The sequence below is a fragment of the Lissotriton helveticus genome, chromosome 4_1 (assembly GCF_964261635.1).
Source record: "Lissotriton helveticus chromosome 4_1, aLisHel1.1, whole genome shotgun sequence".
Lineage (NCBI taxonomy): Eukaryota > Metazoa > Chordata > Amphibia > Caudata > Salamandridae > Lissotriton > Lissotriton helveticus.
In genome coordinates, this window is record NC_136063.1 from 1,118,964,209 (window position 1) to 1,118,984,508 (window position 20,300).

The following is a 20,300-nucleotide window of genomic DNA, read 5'->3' on the forward strand; positions in this document are numbered from 1 at the left end:
GTCACTTTCCACATGTGACACTGCCAACCGCGACAGTCAAAATGCTTCACAAAAAGATTTTTTTTTTTTAAAAAAGTATCCACCTGAAAGAATGTTATCGAAGTTAAGCAACTTGTTCGTCTATTGCATTGTTTAAAACATTTTTTTCCATTGGTATATTTAATATTTTTTGAAGCGCGTATGTCTAAGGGTGCCTATGTATGACCCAAACCTTTTTAGTAATTCGTGCATGCACTGAGACAGATTTTCTAAGCTTTCAAGCATGAAAAAGCGTGGCTTGTTCCAAAATATTCATTAGTAAGGTAAGAGTAAGTCACCCCGCTCGGAGAGAAAAGAACATTCGTGAATTGAACCCACTATCCTGAAGAATGAAGGTGAATTGACATACTTTATTCTAAATTAGTTTTTTTAATCTTCTCTGAGTGCGGGGCATTCTCTTGATCTGTTTTTCAAGGGTCTTCAGTGTCAACGTGCATTTTGTAATGAGTATTTCAGTTTTTTTATTATTAAAAATCCTGTGCCGAATGATGGCTTCTTGTGGAACGTGATATTGATTTTCTGGAGGACATCTGATACTACACATTCCTATTATCTGCTGGTTTAACTCTTTCTTTGATCTTCGTTGCGAACATCTAAAGCCCATGGATTGTTTTAGATATGAATCTAGTGATCTATGTCTTAATAATGCAGAGTGGAAGGAAAAATAGTAAAATCCTTTTATTTTACGATTGTAGATGACATTTCTTTGTATTTGTTTTCCTCTCCAAACTAACGAATTGACTTTGTCAATTTTCTTTTACTGGTTTGAAACAGGCTGATACGTGCGTCCCGAAGCTTAACGAAGGCGATCAGATTGTGTTGATCAACGGGCGAGATATCTCGGAGCACACCCATGACCAAGTGGTAATGTTTATAAAAGCCAGCCGAGAGTCACACACGAGGGAACTTGCCCTGCTGGTCAGGCGGAAAGGTAATACATTGGATGAGTGAAATGGTGCCTAGCTGCAGGCAGGCGTCCGCAGACATTTCTCCTGGGGGGGGGCAAAATGTTAACGTCATCATCATCCAGCGACATGAATGATGTGTGCCAGGTGGGGCACAAGAAACACTGGGACGCAGAACTAGGATAGACTCAGTTAAATGGCAGGAACCCAGGACATGTGACTGACCTTGCCACAGGCCAACAAACACCACCTGTAGGGAAAACGCTAAACTTTCTGACAAGGTGCTTTATCTCTGTCTGCTAGGTGTGCAGACTTCCGGGTCCTCGATCCAACACCAATCAAGGCTGTCTTCAGCACGATTCGATTTTTATCAGAATACTTTAAAACAGTTTATGATTAAAGCACCAGATTAAATATACCGTATGCACAGTGTATGTTAGGGATTATTTGTAGCACACATATTTACCAATATTTGCTTCTTGGTGCTAGAATTCATGATAACTTTTATCCAAAGTTAAAGCACAACGTCAAAGTTAGTAATAAATAATGCAGCAATCACACGCGCTAGTGATTCGCCAGTGGGTGCTCCCTTTACTAGAATTCCCCGGGCATTGCTAAATTTTACACACATTCAATTAATTTATACAAAATAAAATGTATAGGTCCAAATGTTAGCTATATTTTTTAAAAGAAACTTAGAGTCCCTCTACGTGTAGTCAATGTCAACCTGACAACGTGCGCATGTTTAGGGATACAATAATGGCCGGCTCCCTTATGCGGAAGCCCGGAACCGTAAATGTGTCGCACATGCGGCGCCCACAGCTGCGCCACATCACAGGTCCAGGGATGCTGCGTCTTACACAGTGGTCGAAGTGGGGGAAAAAAAGTAGGGGAACAGTGGGCGGAGAATCAGAGGGCGGGAATAACCCAAGGATTGGATCTCTGGGTGGAGCCAGAGGTGTGGCTACAATGCGCAGACATCACAATTTTTAGTATTTGTTTGGGATTTCACCGCCCAGTTTAATCAACCAATGGATACACATGATTATTTAAGGTTATAATGAGTTATTGACATTAAAATATATTCACAAAATGGGATATGCTTCTAATCACAGAATGTACAAAATACGATAAAATGTGGAAACACAAGCCATTTGTCTCTGAGCCATGGAGTTTCTGTCATCAGCACTTCTCCCTTTTTCCACAACAGCAGTTCAAACGTGAATGGCAAAATATTCTAGTTTGCAAATGTTTTCTCAAAAATTATGGCTCTCCCATATTTGCCTCATAATGCAAGATCTGCTGCATGATCTGACCATTTAAACTAATAAATTGTAGCTCAAACATATCAAAAGTTAATATAAAATGTGACTTGTGTTGCTGCGGAGTGGATGGCCTATTGTAAAGGTTGACTGGTCACCTTTCTCACTGATTTTTTAGTATGTTACACTGGTACTAATAAGGCAAAATCTTTTCAGAGACTGTTAGCATGTGTACACACGTCACAATAATAAAATATCTGAAAATATACTGCATTACGCTGCAGCCATTTTTTTTATGCATAATTTAGTCAACCCTATGGCATAATGTTGTCATCCTTTGCTGCATAATTAATTCCAGTGGCCCCACAGCAGGCAGCACATGCTAAAAGTGCTTGTGGATGAAGCAGGTAGACTGTGAAGTTTGCGAACTTAGTTTGGTGTGCGTGCAAATCCTGCATTGCCAATCCCTGGTGAGTTGCAGCTACTGCTGCTGAAACAAAGCCAATGGAGGTACCTATGGGTGAGGTAGACTGGCCTCAAGGGCAGGGCCAGCCATAGCACTGGTGGTGTCCTGTGCATTAATGTTTGTTAGCGCCCCCCAATGACCACCTCTGCCATGGGTTCCCTCACTACCACCCTTTAACTGTGCCCCCCAAGTCTCCATAACCACTCTCTCTCAGATGCATTTAATTTGATTTACAGCGCCACTCATACCATTGTAGGGTGTCAGAGCACTTTACATCACACACATTACAGGGGACAATCAATATGTGTGTAAATCACTGTATAGAAAATGTTACATAAGACTAAGGACTACAATGTGTAGGAGTCACATGACAACCATACTAGTAGCCCGTATAGTTTTATAGTGATTGGTCTGGAGAAACACAATACCCGGAATTTAAAACGTAATACCATGGTTGGGGGTTCTCCTCAATAATCAGAATTGATTTCTGTCCAAAAGAACACTTTTTGGGACATTAGGATAATCAAAGACCTTGGCGGGAGGGGGGGGGCTTAACGCTCTAATTTATACCTTGCAGTTTGTATGCAGCTCTTAGATGACAGTTAATAGCTCACTGTTCTAAGTTAGGATTTTAACTTATAAACTGCAAGTAACAAAAGGATCTCTCTGACAAAAGCAGTAGCCCACTGACCTATCTACATTATGTGCACTTTGTGATCTGCATGGCGCATGTTCTTTGCAGCCGGTACGTTAACCCTCTGAGCTAACTTTCCATGAGTCAAAACTTCCACTAGACAAAATTCTGATCTCTCTCTAGGAAGAACATTAACCACCAGAGTCATCATGACATTTTTATAGCTGCCGAAAATTGCTCGAGGCCAGGAAGGAGGCCGCAAGCATTTTTAAAACCTTAATATACTTGCAAACATGATGCCTTCACCTAATGTCAGCACCCGGTGCGGTCACACTGGTTGCACCACCCTAGAGCTGGCCCTTCTCAAGGGTCCTATGACCTCAGTGACTGTTGTTCTAGGGTGTGCTGCTTCATAGGCCTGCCCGCAAGACTGGAGGTGAACTTCATTATGGATAGTGGTGGACAAGCCTTGAAGGTTAACCTACACTTGTCATGCTAGGGTCCACCTGCTGGTGCGAAGACACCAGGACTTCTAAGGTGTTGCGAAGCTTTCTAAGGTCTAGCATGTGATTGTGCTCTCGCAGGAGAGTGGTCTGGTGGGCTGGTTATTAAGGCTGAACCTGGTTCCCAGTTCCAAATTCAGCAGCTCTGACCATAGTGCCACATCCTCTCCCCCACTGAACACCGTACTGCCCCACTGAGAAAAACTCCCACTGTCTTCAACTACAACCCAATTGTTGCCCGCTATAAACACCTGGATGCGGCTCAATTTGAATTACGCACTAGACAAGAGCAATATGCGGCCTACAAAAAAAAGAAGTAACAACATCCTGGAAAAAGCAAACACCTATAAGGAATGCAAAATGTACCAAACCATGGGAAATGTAAGCAGGAACAACATGGTTACCTTAATGCTTTTACACTCACTATTCAGAAATCAGTGAGTGCTTTTGCCTGAAATGTTAAGGACACGACTACAGGGCCCTGAATGGACACATTTTAATGCCATTGCTTTTATCCTTATAAAACGTAAGCAGTGTGGTAAAAAGACCACATCCCTGGACGCAGAGCCGCAGCACACATTTTGTTTTCCAATCCACACATTGCAGTACCTCCAGGATTGGTGCACTAGTTCCAAGTCCAGGGAAAACAAAGACAAGAAAACAAAAATAGCACTTCACTGGCAAACTCTGTAAAAGTGGCGCTAATGTGTTTCAGTGTGAATAAAATCAGTTTGGCCAGTTTGCTACCACTCTGTCTTACTTTATTTAGTTATTTATCTATTTTTCATATTTTTAGCCTTTTATTCCCTATGCTGCAATTTGGAATTAAAATGTCAGAAAAATACGACATTCCCGGCAAAAGCGTCTTTCATTTTTGGATCCATTTCACAGGGAAGCAAATAAAAGAAAGGAGAGGAAAAAGAGTGAGAACCCAGTCTTGAAGTCACGGTTTTCATGGGCGTCCGCACGTGGGGCAAGGAGGGTCGCTCCAGGGGGGTACAAGCGCCCCTTCTTGCCCCCCCCTGCGGATGCCTATGTTGAAGCTCGACTTCAGGGTGCTCTTTTGCAGGCACATCGGACTGGTTGTTTTGCAGCACAGTAGAATGAATTTTGTAAGAGTGGTCTTGATTAAATTAGACTGGTGTGGTGACAAAATTCCACTCTATTTTTGCTGGGAATATTTTGAGCAGAAGTTACGAAGCTAGGGTTAAGTTTCTTTTAAATTATTAAAAAAATTATTTCCATCAATTTCTTGCAAATGTAAGTGACAGACTGCTTTCATAGCCCTGGTCTCACAAACAAGATATTGCTATGGAGGATAAAAAACATTTTTAAAGTGGCCTAGTTTTTTCTTTTGGTGTGTACTCCTCTGTTTACTATTTTTTTAGGACTTGGTTAGCAGCCAAGTTTTCAAGTTACTTTTTGTTTACATTATACTTAGAGAGGGCTTTGGATCCATCTCTTTAAACCACATGCCTTATTTGATCATAGTGTTGCCACCAAACCTTTCTTTTACTGGCCTAGTTGGTATTTTTATGTCGAAAACCAGTTATAAAAGCCCTGGTAAATCATCAAAATGTGTTTTCTCCTTTAAAATGTAAACTTCATGCAACAATGACAAGATGACAAGATTTCAAAAGTGTTCTAGAGTAGTATAAACAGCATCATGTGGTAGTGCTTTGTCATTTACAGACAGCACATTCTCCTTGAAGATGGCTGTTAAATTTACACAGACATGCATTTCTACTGATAAAACTATGTAACTCACAAATGATGTGTGTAAATCGAATTTCTGTGAAAAGCAATCATATGTGCATCACCAAGTGTTTTGATCCTCTGTTTCTAGCACACTTCAGAATTTCAAAAAGTAGCTTCATTTCTGTTCCAAAGTCTGCTATAGGATGGTGGGGTATTTGTCTGCCTTTAATGCTATCCTTGCGTTCAAGCGCATGAGGGACTACTTTACAAATATAGACCTTTTGAACGCTCCTCCTGGCTCCCTTACACTCCTCCCTATTTCCTGCTTGGTAAGCCCTTTTTCGCAGCTGCCCCCTCTTCTTGTTCCTCCCTGCTGACCATCCCCTTCTTCCTCTGTGCTTCTTGCTTCACAGCTTTCACCCACCAAACTGACAGTTTTTCCTTGTGTGCTACTCGTTCCCAATGCCTGCCACATTGCCTTTTCCTCCCTTGTTCCTGTGTTATCCTTGTTGTCCCCGCCGCCATATGTGTAATAAGTTAAGTATAACGATGGGGTCATAGCATAGCAAAGCAAAAATTAAAGAAGCTAGGAATTTTTCGAATAGTCTGGATAACGGCTGATATATTGGGTTTTTTTAAGCGCAGGATGACCTCTGTTCTTGGTAATTGTCAGTCCATTTATGTATAAGATTTGTTTTCAATGCAGAATTTAAAGCGAATTCATACTTGGACTAGGAAGCAGTACAGGTGGAAAGGGGTGTTAAAGGCTCTCCTTTCTTTCTCAATAATGACCAGTGGTACACTAGATTATTCTTTTTAAAGCCCTTTTCTTCAAGGCTTTCTTTTTGAACTGCTCCTTCCTTTTAATAAACATTGGCTCCCACAGATTAATAATGTAAACATTCTTTCTAGGCTCCAGGCTGGATTCGGAGAGTATTCCAGCAGTAGCACCTGTGCCAGGTGGAAATGTAGAATGTTGTGTACAGTGGCATGCTACACCACCAGGAATGATGCAGAAGGCACATAGACGCTACAAAAGGAGATCTTGGTTCCTTTTTTCCCTGCCTCATGAGGTGTTGGTCCAGACACTGCTGAGTTTCCTCAGTTTTTGTATTACTATTATTATTTTGTAGTACTTTGAGGTATTTTTTCTCGTATTTTTGTGACCTAGCTTAAATCACCAATGACTTTGGAAGAAGTGCAGTGCTAGATGTCCACGAAGCGGATGCTGGTGATTGTTCTCCTACATACAGTTTCTGACTTACTTAACGCATCCTGAAGCCATTAGGGAGTGGAACGCAATGCTCACTTGTGCCTCACTTAAGGAGAAATCTGAGACCCTTTTAGAGTTGTTTGCCTGTAGAAGCCATGTCCCTGGAATACATTTCAGTAGGCACAAGTAAAGATGTTCTTTTTTATTTTCCCAAATGGGTTAAAAGAGGAGCAGATGGACAGGGAGTTATTGTGTGAGAATCTACAAAAGTAAAGCATTTTTTTCTGGTGAATTTTCTACTCATAATAATATTTTTCATAAATCCATGGTTGAGATTTTGGCGCAGAATCCATCTGATATACTTCCCCAGGTAACCATGGTTATCCCAGTGTTTATTATGACCTAAGTTTCCACTACGATCCCACCAGCTTTGGCACTTTGACTTCCCGTTTCCGGTTACTTCTGTCAAAATATTGGTGCCTCCTGTCATCTTGATGTGCCCCAAGTGTCATCCATGAATCTAGGTTACTTTCATGTTTCTAACTTTGGCGTCATTGTCTTTTAAGTGTACCTCCTCATTAACCTCTGCATCTGATAGAGATTCCTAGCTGCAGATCCCTTACCTTGAAATATCTCCCGGTATCAGACTGGATCTGGAAGATTTTTTAGGCAGTACCCTTGCGGGCCTGTAGGTGGCGTTGTTCGGCTCTCTGTCTGCATTGCCGGCGCTGTCCGTGGCGGAAGTGACGTGTGCGATACCTAGATAGGTGCCACCCTTTTTTTTTTGTTCTGATATCACCATGGCGTCTGCAAATCGTAGACCATTTTGACACCCTTGATCCGTCTTGTGGTCCGTTGAGTTCTCTCACCTCGAGCCTCCAAAACTCTGGTTGTATCAAGGGGGAACTACCCCCAAGTACCATGACCTGGTGTAATCATTGGACTTTGGGAAGATTTTTAATATTCCAAAACAGCCCTATATAGTTCCATGGTTGCTATCTTGCCCCCTTAATAAAGTCCTCCCAAATGTCCCCCTACCTTTGTGGATTACATTCGACATCCATATTGCTAATCCACTTGGCCACTTTTAACCACCCTGTGGGATGTGGAGGAACAGAGTCTGTCCAATGTTTACAGATTTCCTGCTTGGCTAAAAGCAATAGGTAGAATACCAGGCCCCTTTGCTTACTATTCAAGGTGTTATGCATAGTGTTATCCATCGCTAGGAGTATTAAAGCTACTGTCAAGACTATAGGTTGTCCTAGGATACCCCTTACGGTGGTTTCTATGACCTTCCAGTATTCTTTTATTGGGGAACATGTAAGTAAGAAGTGAACTTCATTGGCTTTTGGAAAGTTGCATCTTTTGCATCTAGGAACTAGCTGCAACACAGAGTTAGCCACTCTTTGAGGAGTCCAATACAGTCTATTGATAACAAAGAAGTGATGTCATTTAAAGTTTGCAGGCATAACTACTGAATATAGTAATTTTAAAGAGTCCATCCAAAGAGATTGTATGTTTTCTTCCTGGAATACATCCAACCAGATCAAATAAGGAACCTCCACTTTCTTTTCCTCTGCCTCCAGGAGTTGCCCATACCACTTTGCAACTTCTTTACTTTTGGACTAACTTCCTGGAGGAGGACCTCAAAGTCCCATAGCCTCCTGTCACATGGGAGACTGTTAAGACCCATTACGTGAGCTGAATGTATTTAAATCTAGACAATCTATTGTCTGTTTTCGTGCTCAGCACCTCCCAAGGTAGCTGACCTTCTACTGATATCAGGTCTCCCCACTTGGATACACTGCTTGCTTCAAGAGAAGGCTCAATCTATCCTTCTGGCATTCCGGTGTCCCTGGGGATTCCCAAATCGGTGCAAATTCTTATTACCTGATGTTTAAGATCTTTTTCACTCCACACAAGAATTAATGCTTTCTTTAGAACCTTCAAGACGAAGGAGAGCTAACCGCCACTTACCTGTGAGACCTCTGAGACGCCGCCACCGCCAGGAGTCATACAGTGGCAGCCAGGTACTCGGAAGCACGCCGCCACCGCCAGGAGTCATTTCACTGCTGACTACACGCGCCGCCGCTCCGGGACTACAATTCCTGGCAGCCTACGCGGCGGCGCGCTCTCTGACACCGCGAGAGCGCCAGGAGGCGCGCATAAGCAGCGCTGCACCCCACTTCGCGGGACGCCCGGGGCGAAGCCCGGGCAAAGGGCGGGCCCTCTACGGCCCTCATCGGCAAGAATCGACAGGGACAGGGCTCCGACCCCTGGTCAAATTGCCCAAGTAAGTTACCTTCTCCCTATTGGAATCACTAGTGATTGTGATACCTCCTAGGGTTGTACATTACACGGATTCACAGAGACGCTACTCGATATATCTGCCTTTTAACATGTCTAAACCAAATTCGACTGTCCTTCTTAATACTATAGATAACTATATGGTTCAGAAAGTGGCCAAAATAAACAATGACAGGAGATCATCCTTGGGCCAGAGCCTCTCTCCAGATTTGCTCATTGACAATACACCTTTACCTACTCCTACTCTGAATATTAGTAATGAAGTGTTTCAGACCCCGGAGAATAACTCTTTGACACAGCTCCTAGTAGCTATTGCTGATTCTGTACCCGAAAGCACACCTGAGGAAGAACTAATACTCCTAGAAGAGGAGGGCCCTACACCGGTCTCAGCACCAAGAGTAGTGAAGGCAGGGGTGAAGAGTATATGTAAACGGGGTGGCCTTCGATCAGGTAAAAAACGCTGTGATGTATCCCCTCTGGACAATAATGGAGATGATACAGGGGGAATTATTGAAGGAAAGGTACACTTGGATGAAGACCAATTCAAGAAGTTGTTAAATGCCCTGGATAATAAGATCAAAACTATAACCAAGCCGCTTTTAAGTAAAATAGACCAGCTAACGGAAGAGGTGAATAGGCTGGGGGGTCTTCTACAAAAATCATTAGAAGAAAAAGCGTACATTCCAATATCGAAAACACTCTTAGTTGAAACAAAAAATACCCAAACCGCCCCCAGGCTAGAACTACTTGAAAATACTCCCTTGTTCTCCGCGGAGATCACTGACCTAGGGAGGGAGGGCCCCAGGGATTTACACATCAACCAGAGTGATTCTGAAGGGCTGAGACAAAGGGACAGCAGGGTAGATTTTAACCCAGAGAAGGGGCCTGTAGAACTAATAGTAGAGGCATCTCCTTTAATATTGGTGCTGGCAAATGTCCCCCATTTGGAACCAGGGCAAGTTGAAAACATCCCATCCCTGATAAATAAATCCTTACACTGGTTATCTAGGAATATGGCTTTTATCCCGGGAGGCAGGGACCAGTTGGCGCAAGAAGTAGTTAAAGCTAGAAGAGTTGAGTGGATCAGGGATGGCACTAAAAAATTTAAAGGGGATTGTGTGGTGCTACACCTGTCTGATCCAGAAGTGCTGCTAAACATTCTAGCGAATATATACCCTCCCCAGCGTAGATCAACTGAAATAGTGCCACTAACACTGGACTTTTTTTACACGAGTAGAGGAGGGAATACTTTAAACCCAACAATGCTGAAAACTAAATGGATCCCTGTACAAAAAAAAGCCAGAACTCTTGACAAAAGGAACGATTGGGGAATACCGACGGAAAATAGATTCTCGGCCCTTTCCGGTCTTTCCGGTCTTAATGAGTGTGACTGACTGGAAGTACGGACGATTATAGAAAAGAATAATGCTGTAGAGCCCCAAGAAAGTGGAAATGATGCCCTTATAAAGTTTTTAGAAATAAATAATAGTGACGGTAAGATATCTGGTTGCAGTGCAGATCTCCCTAATATAGGAGGGCTTCTGCCGCTAAATCCCCGCATCATCACAAGCAATGGGGAAATTAGTCCCACTCTTCCCTTGCCGTACTATAATCAGGGAGCCTCATTGCAAGAGCGGCCCAATCAGTCGAAAGCTAGTCTTAAATTTATTTCCTGGAACTTGGCGGGAATCCACCATAAACTTGAATCCCCGGAATGATGCGAATTTATTGACTCCCAAGATGTTATCATGTTACAGGAAACTTGGGCAGTGGCACCTGTTTTTCTCCAGGGCTTTTTAAATTTCTCAGTCCCCGCTAATAAGAACATTAAAGGGCTGCCCTCAGGGGGTCTAACCACTTGGGTACGACAATCCCTACAATGTACCATCAAGCAGAGGCCTGCCAGCAATTGTGATATACTCCCGATTGTGATCACCTGGGCCGATGGCCATATTATGGCCTTATATAATATCTATGCCAGGGTAACCCAAGGGGGCAAAGCATCGGAAGTGATAGGTGCATTGGACAATGATCTAGAGACCCTTCCGGCCCATTATACTATTCTAGTGGGGGGAGATCTGAATACAACATTTGAGCCACTAGGAGTTGAGGATAATGAATTGGCCCTAGAGGAAAATACCAAATGGGGAGTCCCCCAATTGGATCTACCGAGGGTAAAAAAAAATGGACAGAAGTAGCAATTCAGGTGAAGAGTTTGTGCTTGGCTAGGGGGCTGAGGGCAGTAAATGGCTGCACCCCCTCAGACCAGCAGGGCACGCATACTTTTGATAATTTGAGGTCAAGTAGTCGGATAGACTACATCCTCATAGATGTAAGAGATTGGCACAAAGTAGAAGACATGAAAGTGACATCAAGATTGGAGAGTGACCACAATCCATTGTGCTTACTCTTTAATCAGGATCAAGGTAAAAGCTCACCTAATAAGGACGGAGGTGTTACGACATTAGAAGTCATTCCAACTAATAATCTCCGTCACGTTAAATGGGCAACTTTGGTAGATAATCCTGGGGTTATGCAGGACTTACTGGAGGTAGTTAGTAAAGAGGTTAGTAATCTACAGATCCATTGTAATGAATTACATTTTAACCAACTTATTGAAGAGTCACAGCCAAAGTTTTTCACTAATTTACAGAGGTTTTTCCTAAAAAAAACACAGAAGGGGAAGGGTGCTGGTCCCCCGAGAAAAAGAGGGTGGTATGACTATTCATGCAGAAGGGTGCGACAGAACCTTAGTTCAGCATTAAGGACCAAAGTAGGTGTACTAAAGGCCAGGGATGACTACAGGAAAGCCCAAATCAGAGCAAAAAGATTGTGGGATGAGAACTCATGGTTAGACCTTAAGAAGGCATGTCTAGCAAAACAACAGAAAGAGTTCTGGGCTATCTTAAAGTGGGGTAGTGGGGGAATAGCAGACTGCCCGAAAAACCATGTAGCGAAGGAAGGATGGGTGGAATTTTTTAAACCTCAATATGCTGATAACCTGCCCCAATCAATCGAATTGCCCCCAGAAAGAGTATTCTATAGTCATGGAATATTCTCACTGAAAGATGTAAATGAGGCGATGGATGGGGTAACTAGAGGTAGGGCACCAGGAATTGATGGAATACCAGCGGATGTATTCTTATCTGACAGAGCTAACTGGTGTAAATATTTCGTATGGCTTGCGAATTCTATCGCACAAGGAGCAATGATCCCAGCAACATGGAAGGGTGCGGAGATTATACCAGTTTTCAAAAAAGGGGATAAGACTCTACCAAGTAACTATAGGCCGATTAGCCTTATCGATTCGGCACAAAAATTGATGGGCAGGATGATTCAAAATAAAATTCAAGCCTGGATAGACGATAAGGATATCCTGTCCCCGTATCAAGCTGGCTTTCGACCATTAACTAGCTCTGTTGACCAGGTATTCCATTTTTTAACCTTGTTTTGGAAAAATGTAACCTTGATAAATGGACCATTATATGCTGTTTTCGTTGACTTGAAGTCAGCGTTTGATTTGGTTCCCCGGCAAAAACTTTGGATTGTTTTGCGCGATCTCGGAATAAGCCCCGAATTGTTGACTTTGCTTATACGCATGCATGAAAACAACTATGCAAGGATTAGGTGGGGTGCACAGGGAGACGTCACTGAACCTTTCCCCGTGGAGCGTGGGGTCAGGCAGGGTTGCGTCCTGGCCCCCACCTTATTCTCCCTTTATATCAACGGCATAGTAGATTTCCTAAAGCAATCTCCGACAGATGCCCCGGTATTAGATGGGGAGCGGGTCCCAGTATTAATGTTTGCTGATGACACCTTACTGGTCTCGCGGACCCCTAGTGGTTTACAAAAGACAATCAACGCCTTTGGAGATTTCTGTCGGATTCGGGGCTTGGAACTAAATACGACAAAGACTAAGTTTATGAACCTGAATCCTGCAAAGCAATTTAAGGGAAAAATGCATTTTAATGGGTCTATTTTGGAGGAAGTGAATGCTACCTATCTAGGTATTTCTCTACAGGCCAACATGAATTGGAAATCTCATATGGACTCTGTGGTGCTAAAGTTCAATAAATTGGCTGGGGCTATAGCACAAAAACATAAATCTTCATTTACAAAACCCATTCAGCCCATAATGGAGATTTATAGTATGAAAGTGCTGGGCGCTTGCCTCTACGGATCAGAGCTATGGGGTTTTACCAACTTGAGTACTTTGGCTACTGCAGAAAACCAATTTCTTCGCCGAATGGTTGGTGTCCCACAGAGCACTCCCTCGATCCCGCTCCACTATGACCTTGGGAGGAAGAAAATCGAGGATATGGCTAGATTGCGTCCTCTTTTATATTGGAGGCGCGTAAAGACTACCCCAGAATTGGGCCATTATGCATCTGCTCTTATGGACATTATTAGCTCTGATCAGTTTCATAAAATACCCTGGCTTAAAGAAATTAGGACTTTGCTCCAAAAAATGCACCTAGACCATTTATGGACTGTAGTTGATCCTCAGGCCTTTCCATCTAAGGCATCATTAAAAAAGATGTATTGGGACATGATATTCAATACTGTTTTGACTACTAGTCAACCTTCCATGTTGGCATCCCAGTTTTTGGATTTAAAAATAATCCCCAAATGCGAACAGTACTGGGATTTGATTACTAAACCTCTAGATAGAAAGCTGTACTTCCAGTTTAGAATTGGCTCCTTACCACTTAATGCTTTTACTGTTAAATGGTCCCCAGGCAATGTAAACACATGCTGCTATTGTAAAGATCATGTTGAGGACATCCCACATTTCCTGTTTGCATGCCCATTATATGCTGCCCCGAGAACAAGATGGCTAAAACCGATTTGTAGGAATTTGGGGATAAGGAAATATCTAGAGGCACTAAGAATATTAAGATCAAATTGTGCCCCCAATCTTGCTATCGCTTTAGCCAAATACCTGGGATGGGCCTGGATAATACGCACGCGCACTTTTAAACTGTAACTAATCATGTATAATGGATTGCGTAACTATGGGGTCAACCTCAAATAGATAAGATTTTGTATTGTGACTCGGATTTTAAAATGTATGAATTTTACAAATTGAAGTATTCGTCAGCACATTGTAATTTGATGGTGTTTAATATGTATTTTATGCTGATCTTAAAGTTCTAGAATAGTATTTATATTGTTTAGTATAGGGAAACATGCTTTTATGACAATGCTGTCGAATAAAGTATTTAAACTTGAAACTTGAAAGAACCTTCAACCTTACTTTTAAAAACATTTTTGGGCTACAAATGTATATAGGAAAACTGCTGGTCCGAACTGTTTGATCATGTCCCCTATTAGTGCGCCCCAAGTGGAAGAGTCGGGCTCCCCCATAAGCATATAAAAGTTTTTAAATTGAAATGCCATACAGTAGAGACTAAGGTCTGGCAGGGCCAACCCACCCTTCTTAAGACGACACTGTAGCTTTTTCCAGGAGCCGTACTCCTCGGGATGCCCAAATAAAACTCGTTTTTTCCCCTTGTATATTGCTGATTGCGGCCTTGGGGAATTTAAGTGGAATACAATTAAATAAGTATGTCAACTTTGTCAGGATAGATATTTTTACTAGGTTGACCCTCCCATTGATGGTTAGTGGTACATTCTTCGACCTGGATAATGACCTGTCACCTCCTTGGCCACCCTCTTCAGGTTACGCAATGGGATCTCACCCATTTGGTTAACTTTGACAATCTTTAAGTATTTTATCTCTGCACACACTCTGGCTCTCCAATCCTCAAAATTCCAGCACCATTACCTCCGTCTTGGAGATGTTCACTAAGTATCCGGGTACCGCCCCAAATTCTTTTGTCAACTGCTCCACCTTTGTAACGTTCGGGCCGGATTGGAGGTATAGATTATCACATCGTCTGCATATAATGCTATTTTACTACAAGAGGGGAGTGAGTGGATTGGAACTATCTGGTCATTTTTCCTCAAAAGATGCGCCAATGGTTTGATGTATATGTCAATCAGGAGGGGCAACAGGGGGCAACCCTGCCTTGTTCCTCTATGAATATTAAAACTCTTCGTCAGGGAACCATTTAGGAGGATTTTGGCCAGGGGACCTTGGCGGCTTCACTAGTGATCACCGCCAAGGGAATCGTGCGCTCACTTGTTAGATCCATAGCCCCAGTTAACGACAATGTGAGTTCTTGAATTTGTCTTTTCGGAACAAAACCCTTCTGATCTATTTGTACCAATTGGGGGGCCAACTTTGCCAATCTCCCTCCCAAGATGCCAGTATAGATTTTTATAATCTACATTTAACAAGAAGATTGGCTGATATGAGTCGGCCTTCCTGGGTCCTTTGCAGGTTTTAGGATCAGATCAATTATGGCTCCCCTCCATGAACTTGGGATCTGTCCTTCCCCCTTATAGACTGAATTGAATAGCGACTTCATTTCTGGGACTATTTTGTCTGATTAGTTTAAAAAACTCAACCGTCAGCAAATCTGGACCCGCTGCTTTCCCATTCTATATATGCAAAAGCTGCTCTCTTATTTCCCACCCGGTGATTGGGACGTCCATACTCTTCCTACCCTCTGTTTTGAGCACTGGGAATCTTACACTATTTAGCCATTTCTTTAGACTCCCCTCATCTGGACACACTCCTTCCGCATATAATTCAGAAAAGAGTGAGACCAAACAGGCCTGCATTTCCTCTATCTTGTTCGAGATGTCAACCTGGAGGTTGATGAGCCATTCCCCGATGTGATTTCGTGAACTCTCAGCCCTCGACTTCCGTGCTAACAATACTTCAGCCTTCTCACCATACTCAAATTGTTGCAGGCGTCCCGTTGTTCACCTCTCTCGCCATTTTACCTCTAGGTTGATCTTATAATTTAATCTGGCTTTGTGCAACTGTTTTGTTGTATTCTCTCTATCCTGGGTTTTCCCTGTCATTTGCTGTAGCTTAACCTCTAACGTCCTCAATCTTTCTTCCATTCTACTCCATTCAGCTCTATCAACCTTATTCTTATAGGAGACCTAGCTTTGTAAAACACCTCGTATATATGCCTTAAAGGAATCCCAGATTACTCCAATGGAGGCAGAGCAGGCATTATCCAGGAACAACTTCATAGTTAGTTTTTTCAAAAGGGTGGACAAGTCTCGGTCTAATAGTATGGAACTTTTCAATGTCCATCTTGCGTTGTGGCTCGCTCTAACTCCCATTAATGTAACATAAACTACACTGTGATCCGAAGTATGCCCAGGTAATATATCGGACCTCTTTTAATTTCCTAGCCCAGACTCTATCCACTAACAAATAATCCAGATCTAAGGCCATTTACATTCCAAGTTAAAATGTGTAGCTTGCTATCATCCCCACCCATCTACCTTGAGTTGGGCAATTTGTATGTCACCTGCAAATCTATTTTGGTAATATGGCATGGTGATTCTGATACTTAGGACTTATATTTTTTATTTTTTCCAACTGCTCTCCATCCAGTGCCCTACTCTCCTCCTCTAACCCCTGTTTCCTCCCATGGGAACACTCCCTTGACTATCAGGCATGATGCCTGTAGGGCCACCAGAGAGGAGGAGATGCCTCCCTATGTCAGGCTCAGTCCTCCTGTGTCTTCGGGATTGTGCTGAAGATAAATGGGTTCCACCTCCTGACGTCCCCGGTGTCTGGAATTGAATATACAGATCACCAGGATAGTCAAGCGAGGGAGGGAAAGGAAGGGGACAACGGGGAGGGAGATCTGCAACAGCAACAATAAATGCACTCAGTACATATACCACAAGGTTACGTATTAGTCTACTGAGTTCTCTTCCTTTACCTCTAAATACAACTTAAAACATTTCCTACCTGAAAAGGAAAATACTGTAGCCTTGTAAGTAAGAAGAGATAAGGAGACCCCAGGAGATATCAGACCTCTAGGAAGAAACAACAACCATTAGGGAACATGTCAAGCGTGGCGTAAGCACTTTTCGTGATATGAGTCACAACCTACCAACACATTTTGTGTGATGTCCGTAGGACTGAGATCCCCTGTAAATCCCCTGTAAATCTCTCTTCTGTGTAGAAACAACAAGAACAGGTTGCGGAGAAAAGAAAGCAGGCAAGAACAGCAGGAAACGGTAATACTCCTTAGCGTCTCTGTACACTTGCACAATTCTCCTTCAATGAACTCTGATAAGTCTTTCAAAGGTTTGCCACACAGCTTTATGTTTCAATGGGTGATAGGCAAGTTCAGCTTGAACCCCCGCTCCAAATATCAATTACAGTAAAATGCACCCAAAGTCTCGTGTTACTCCACACTAAGAGTGCCTGAATGAAAGCAAAGCACAAGTCTAGAACACCAGTTCCAATTCAGTGATATCAAGGAAGTCGCTCCCGCTCTCAGGAAACTAAGGCCTCAGTGAAAAACTTGGGTGTCTGGATGGATCCCTCTTTGGGCCTTGAGACCCACACCAAGAGAGTGGCAGCGACTTGTGTAGGCCTATTAAGGAGCCTTCGTCCCATCTTGGGGTTCTTTGAACCCGCTATGCGTCAGCTTGTGGTTCAAGCTATCATTCTGTCACGCTTAGACTATGCCAGTGTCCTCCTGTTAGGTGCCAACAAAACGGAAGTAGCCCGTTTTCAGAGAGTTCAGAACTCGGCTGCGAGGACCCTGGTTGGCCTTCCCCGAAGATGCTCTGCCAGAGCTACGATCAAAAAACTGCACTGGCTCCCAATGGAATCTCGCATCAAATTTAAGGCACTTTGTCTGGCATTCAAAATCCTTAAACTTCAGAGCCCGGCCATTCTGCGCCCTCTTCTGACTCTGTATGTCCCACAATGTAATTTACGCTCCCTCGGTCAGCACCTTGCAATCATCCCTAAGAGCAGGCTCTGCCATATGGGTGGACGCTCTTTTCGGGTGCTGGGAGCCAGGCTTTGGAATTCCCTTCCGGTTGCCATTCGTGGCACCGAGAACCTGCTTGCTTTTCGTAAAGCTGTAAAGACCTTTCTGTTCTCCTGCCCCTAAGGCTTTGCTCTTTTGACCTGCTCCATCCACTCCACCTCACCGCTCTCTAGCGCCGGGACGCCTCTTTGCTGGGGCAGCTGTTGTGCTTCAATAAACTAATAACATAACATAACAAAAGCCAGCACTGGTATGAGGACCAGCTACACACGGGGAAGAGCATTACCTTACGCGATCTTCACCCAAAGCCTAAGCAGCAGGATACTAGTACCCGGCAACCACGGGGTACCTGGGAGGGAGTGCCAGGCGAAATAGCACTTACCCCGAATCCGTAGTCCGTGGAATCACCAGCCAGAAGCAAGAATATTCGGCAACGCCGGGTCCCGCTATTCCATCTTTATTTCCTGGTTGTACGCGGATGCGTATTACGTCGCTAACGTCCCGGGCATGATGGGAAATGTAGTTCCATGCCCTGGAACGTAGAAATCGGGACAAGCAAGGTCAGCGTAATTGATGCAAACAACGAACTGTGACAGTACATACCCCTTCACGAGGGACGCTGACAAGCACCCGGCTTATCCGGACACAGACGGTGGAACCTCGCCACCAAACGAGGGGCATGAACCGCCCCCGCGGGTTCCCATGAGTTCTCCTCAGGCCCATAACCCTTCTAAGCAATCAAATAGTGTATGCGTCCCCTCACCCTCTTAGAATCCAGCACCCTCTGAACCTCATACTCCCGGTCCTGAAGCACCCACACTGGCGAAGGAGGCCGTCGAACTGGGCAGAGCGAGAGCTTCAGAAGGGACACATGGAAAACAGGGTGAACCCTGAGATGTGCTGGTAACCGTAGCTTCACCGCTACAGGGTTGACGTGCTTTATCACTCGGAATGGGCCGATGAACCGGGGATTGAACACACTATGCTTTTTAAACCTAATGTACCTGGTGGATAACCACACCCTCTCCCCCTTCTTGTACACAGGGCAAGGTCGCCTATGCTTGTCTGCTTGAATCTTGTACCTATTTTTGGCACGTAAGAGATTCGAGCGTGTGGCAAGAAGAATCTTGCAGACACGCAACAATCTGTCCCTGACGTCCGGCATTTTAGTGTTGGTACTGGGGACCAACCGAGGGTTGAACCTAGGATGGTGGCCATAGGAACTGAAAAAAGGGGTGTGTAGTGTGGAAGAGTGTTGCGTGCTGTTCTATGCTATCTCCGCCACCCACAACCAATCCACCCAGGCATCGGTGTTGTCTTGTACATAACATCGAAGATATTGTTTGAGCGTTTGGTTCAGCCGCTCCGTCTGCCCATCGGTTTGGGGGTGAAAACTAGTAGAAAGGGAAGAGGAAATCCGCAGTTCTGCACACCAGGTCTTCCAAAACCGAGCCGTAAATTGTGCTCCCCTATCAGAGACTATGACCCTGGGGAGACCCTGCAACCGCACGACATGTACCAGAAGGAGATGCGCCAATTGTCCTGCTGTGGGAACTTGGTTAAAGGCAATAAAATGTCCCATTTTAGTGAGGTAATCTATAACCACTATGATGGCCGTTTTTCCCTGGTCTTTAGGGAGGCCCACTATGAAGTCCACAGAGAACCTTTCCCACGGCAGATCAGGAGTGGGCATAGGTTGTAGCAATCCTTGAGGTTGTTGCCTATCAGATTTCATTTGAGCGCATTTCACGCATTTCTTCACCCAGTTCTGCACATCAGGACTTATGGAGTGCCACCAGAACTGTCTTAATGCCTTTTCCAAAGTTTTTGCATACCCTGTATGTCCAGCACAAGGAGTATCATGGCACCATGAAAACACGGTCTTCCGTAGCGCTATGGTGGGGATCAATACCTGTGACCCTTTCATGGGTATTCCTTGTTTCAACCTCCACTCCTTGTGATGTCGTAACCAAGTTCTCCAAGTACAGGTTTGAACTCCTGATTTTACTTGTACTAGGAAATCTTCCATCCGTGTTATGCACAATACATTAGAGGGGTCGATTATGGCTCTCTCCGGGGTTACAGCGTGCATCCGCCTTCTTGTTGTTTACCCCAGGCCTGTAGGTTAACGTGAAATGGAATTCTTCGAAGAACAGCATCCATCGCAACTGCCGAGGAGTGAGATGGCGGGCGGCTCGCATAAACTGCAAATTGCGATGATCCGTATAAACAACCACCTGATGGCGAGCACCCATGAGCCAATGCCTCCATTCCAGGAAAGCGTCTCGAATAGCCAAGAGCTCCTTCTCTGCGATCGTGTAATTCATCTCAACCGGTTTCAGCTTTCTGGACATAAAGGCGATCGGGTGGAGTTGTCCAGTCGATACA

General features: G+C 43.9%; 1 protein-coding gene across 6 annotated transcripts in view; it reads left to right on the forward strand.

Annotated features, from left to right (window-relative positions):
* PTPN3 (protein tyrosine phosphatase non-receptor type 3) overlaps positions 1-20,300 on the forward strand; it is a 1,880,479-nt gene that overhangs the window by 1,460,236 nt on the left and 399,943 nt on the right. For all 6 annotated transcript variants that reach the window (XM_078687727.1, XM_078687724.1, XM_078687726.1 and 3 more), the window contains one exon: positions 814-970. In XM_078687727.1, the coding sequence (XP_078543853.1) occupies positions 814-970 (157 nt within the window). The remainder of the gene's footprint in view (positions 1-813; positions 971-20,300) is intronic.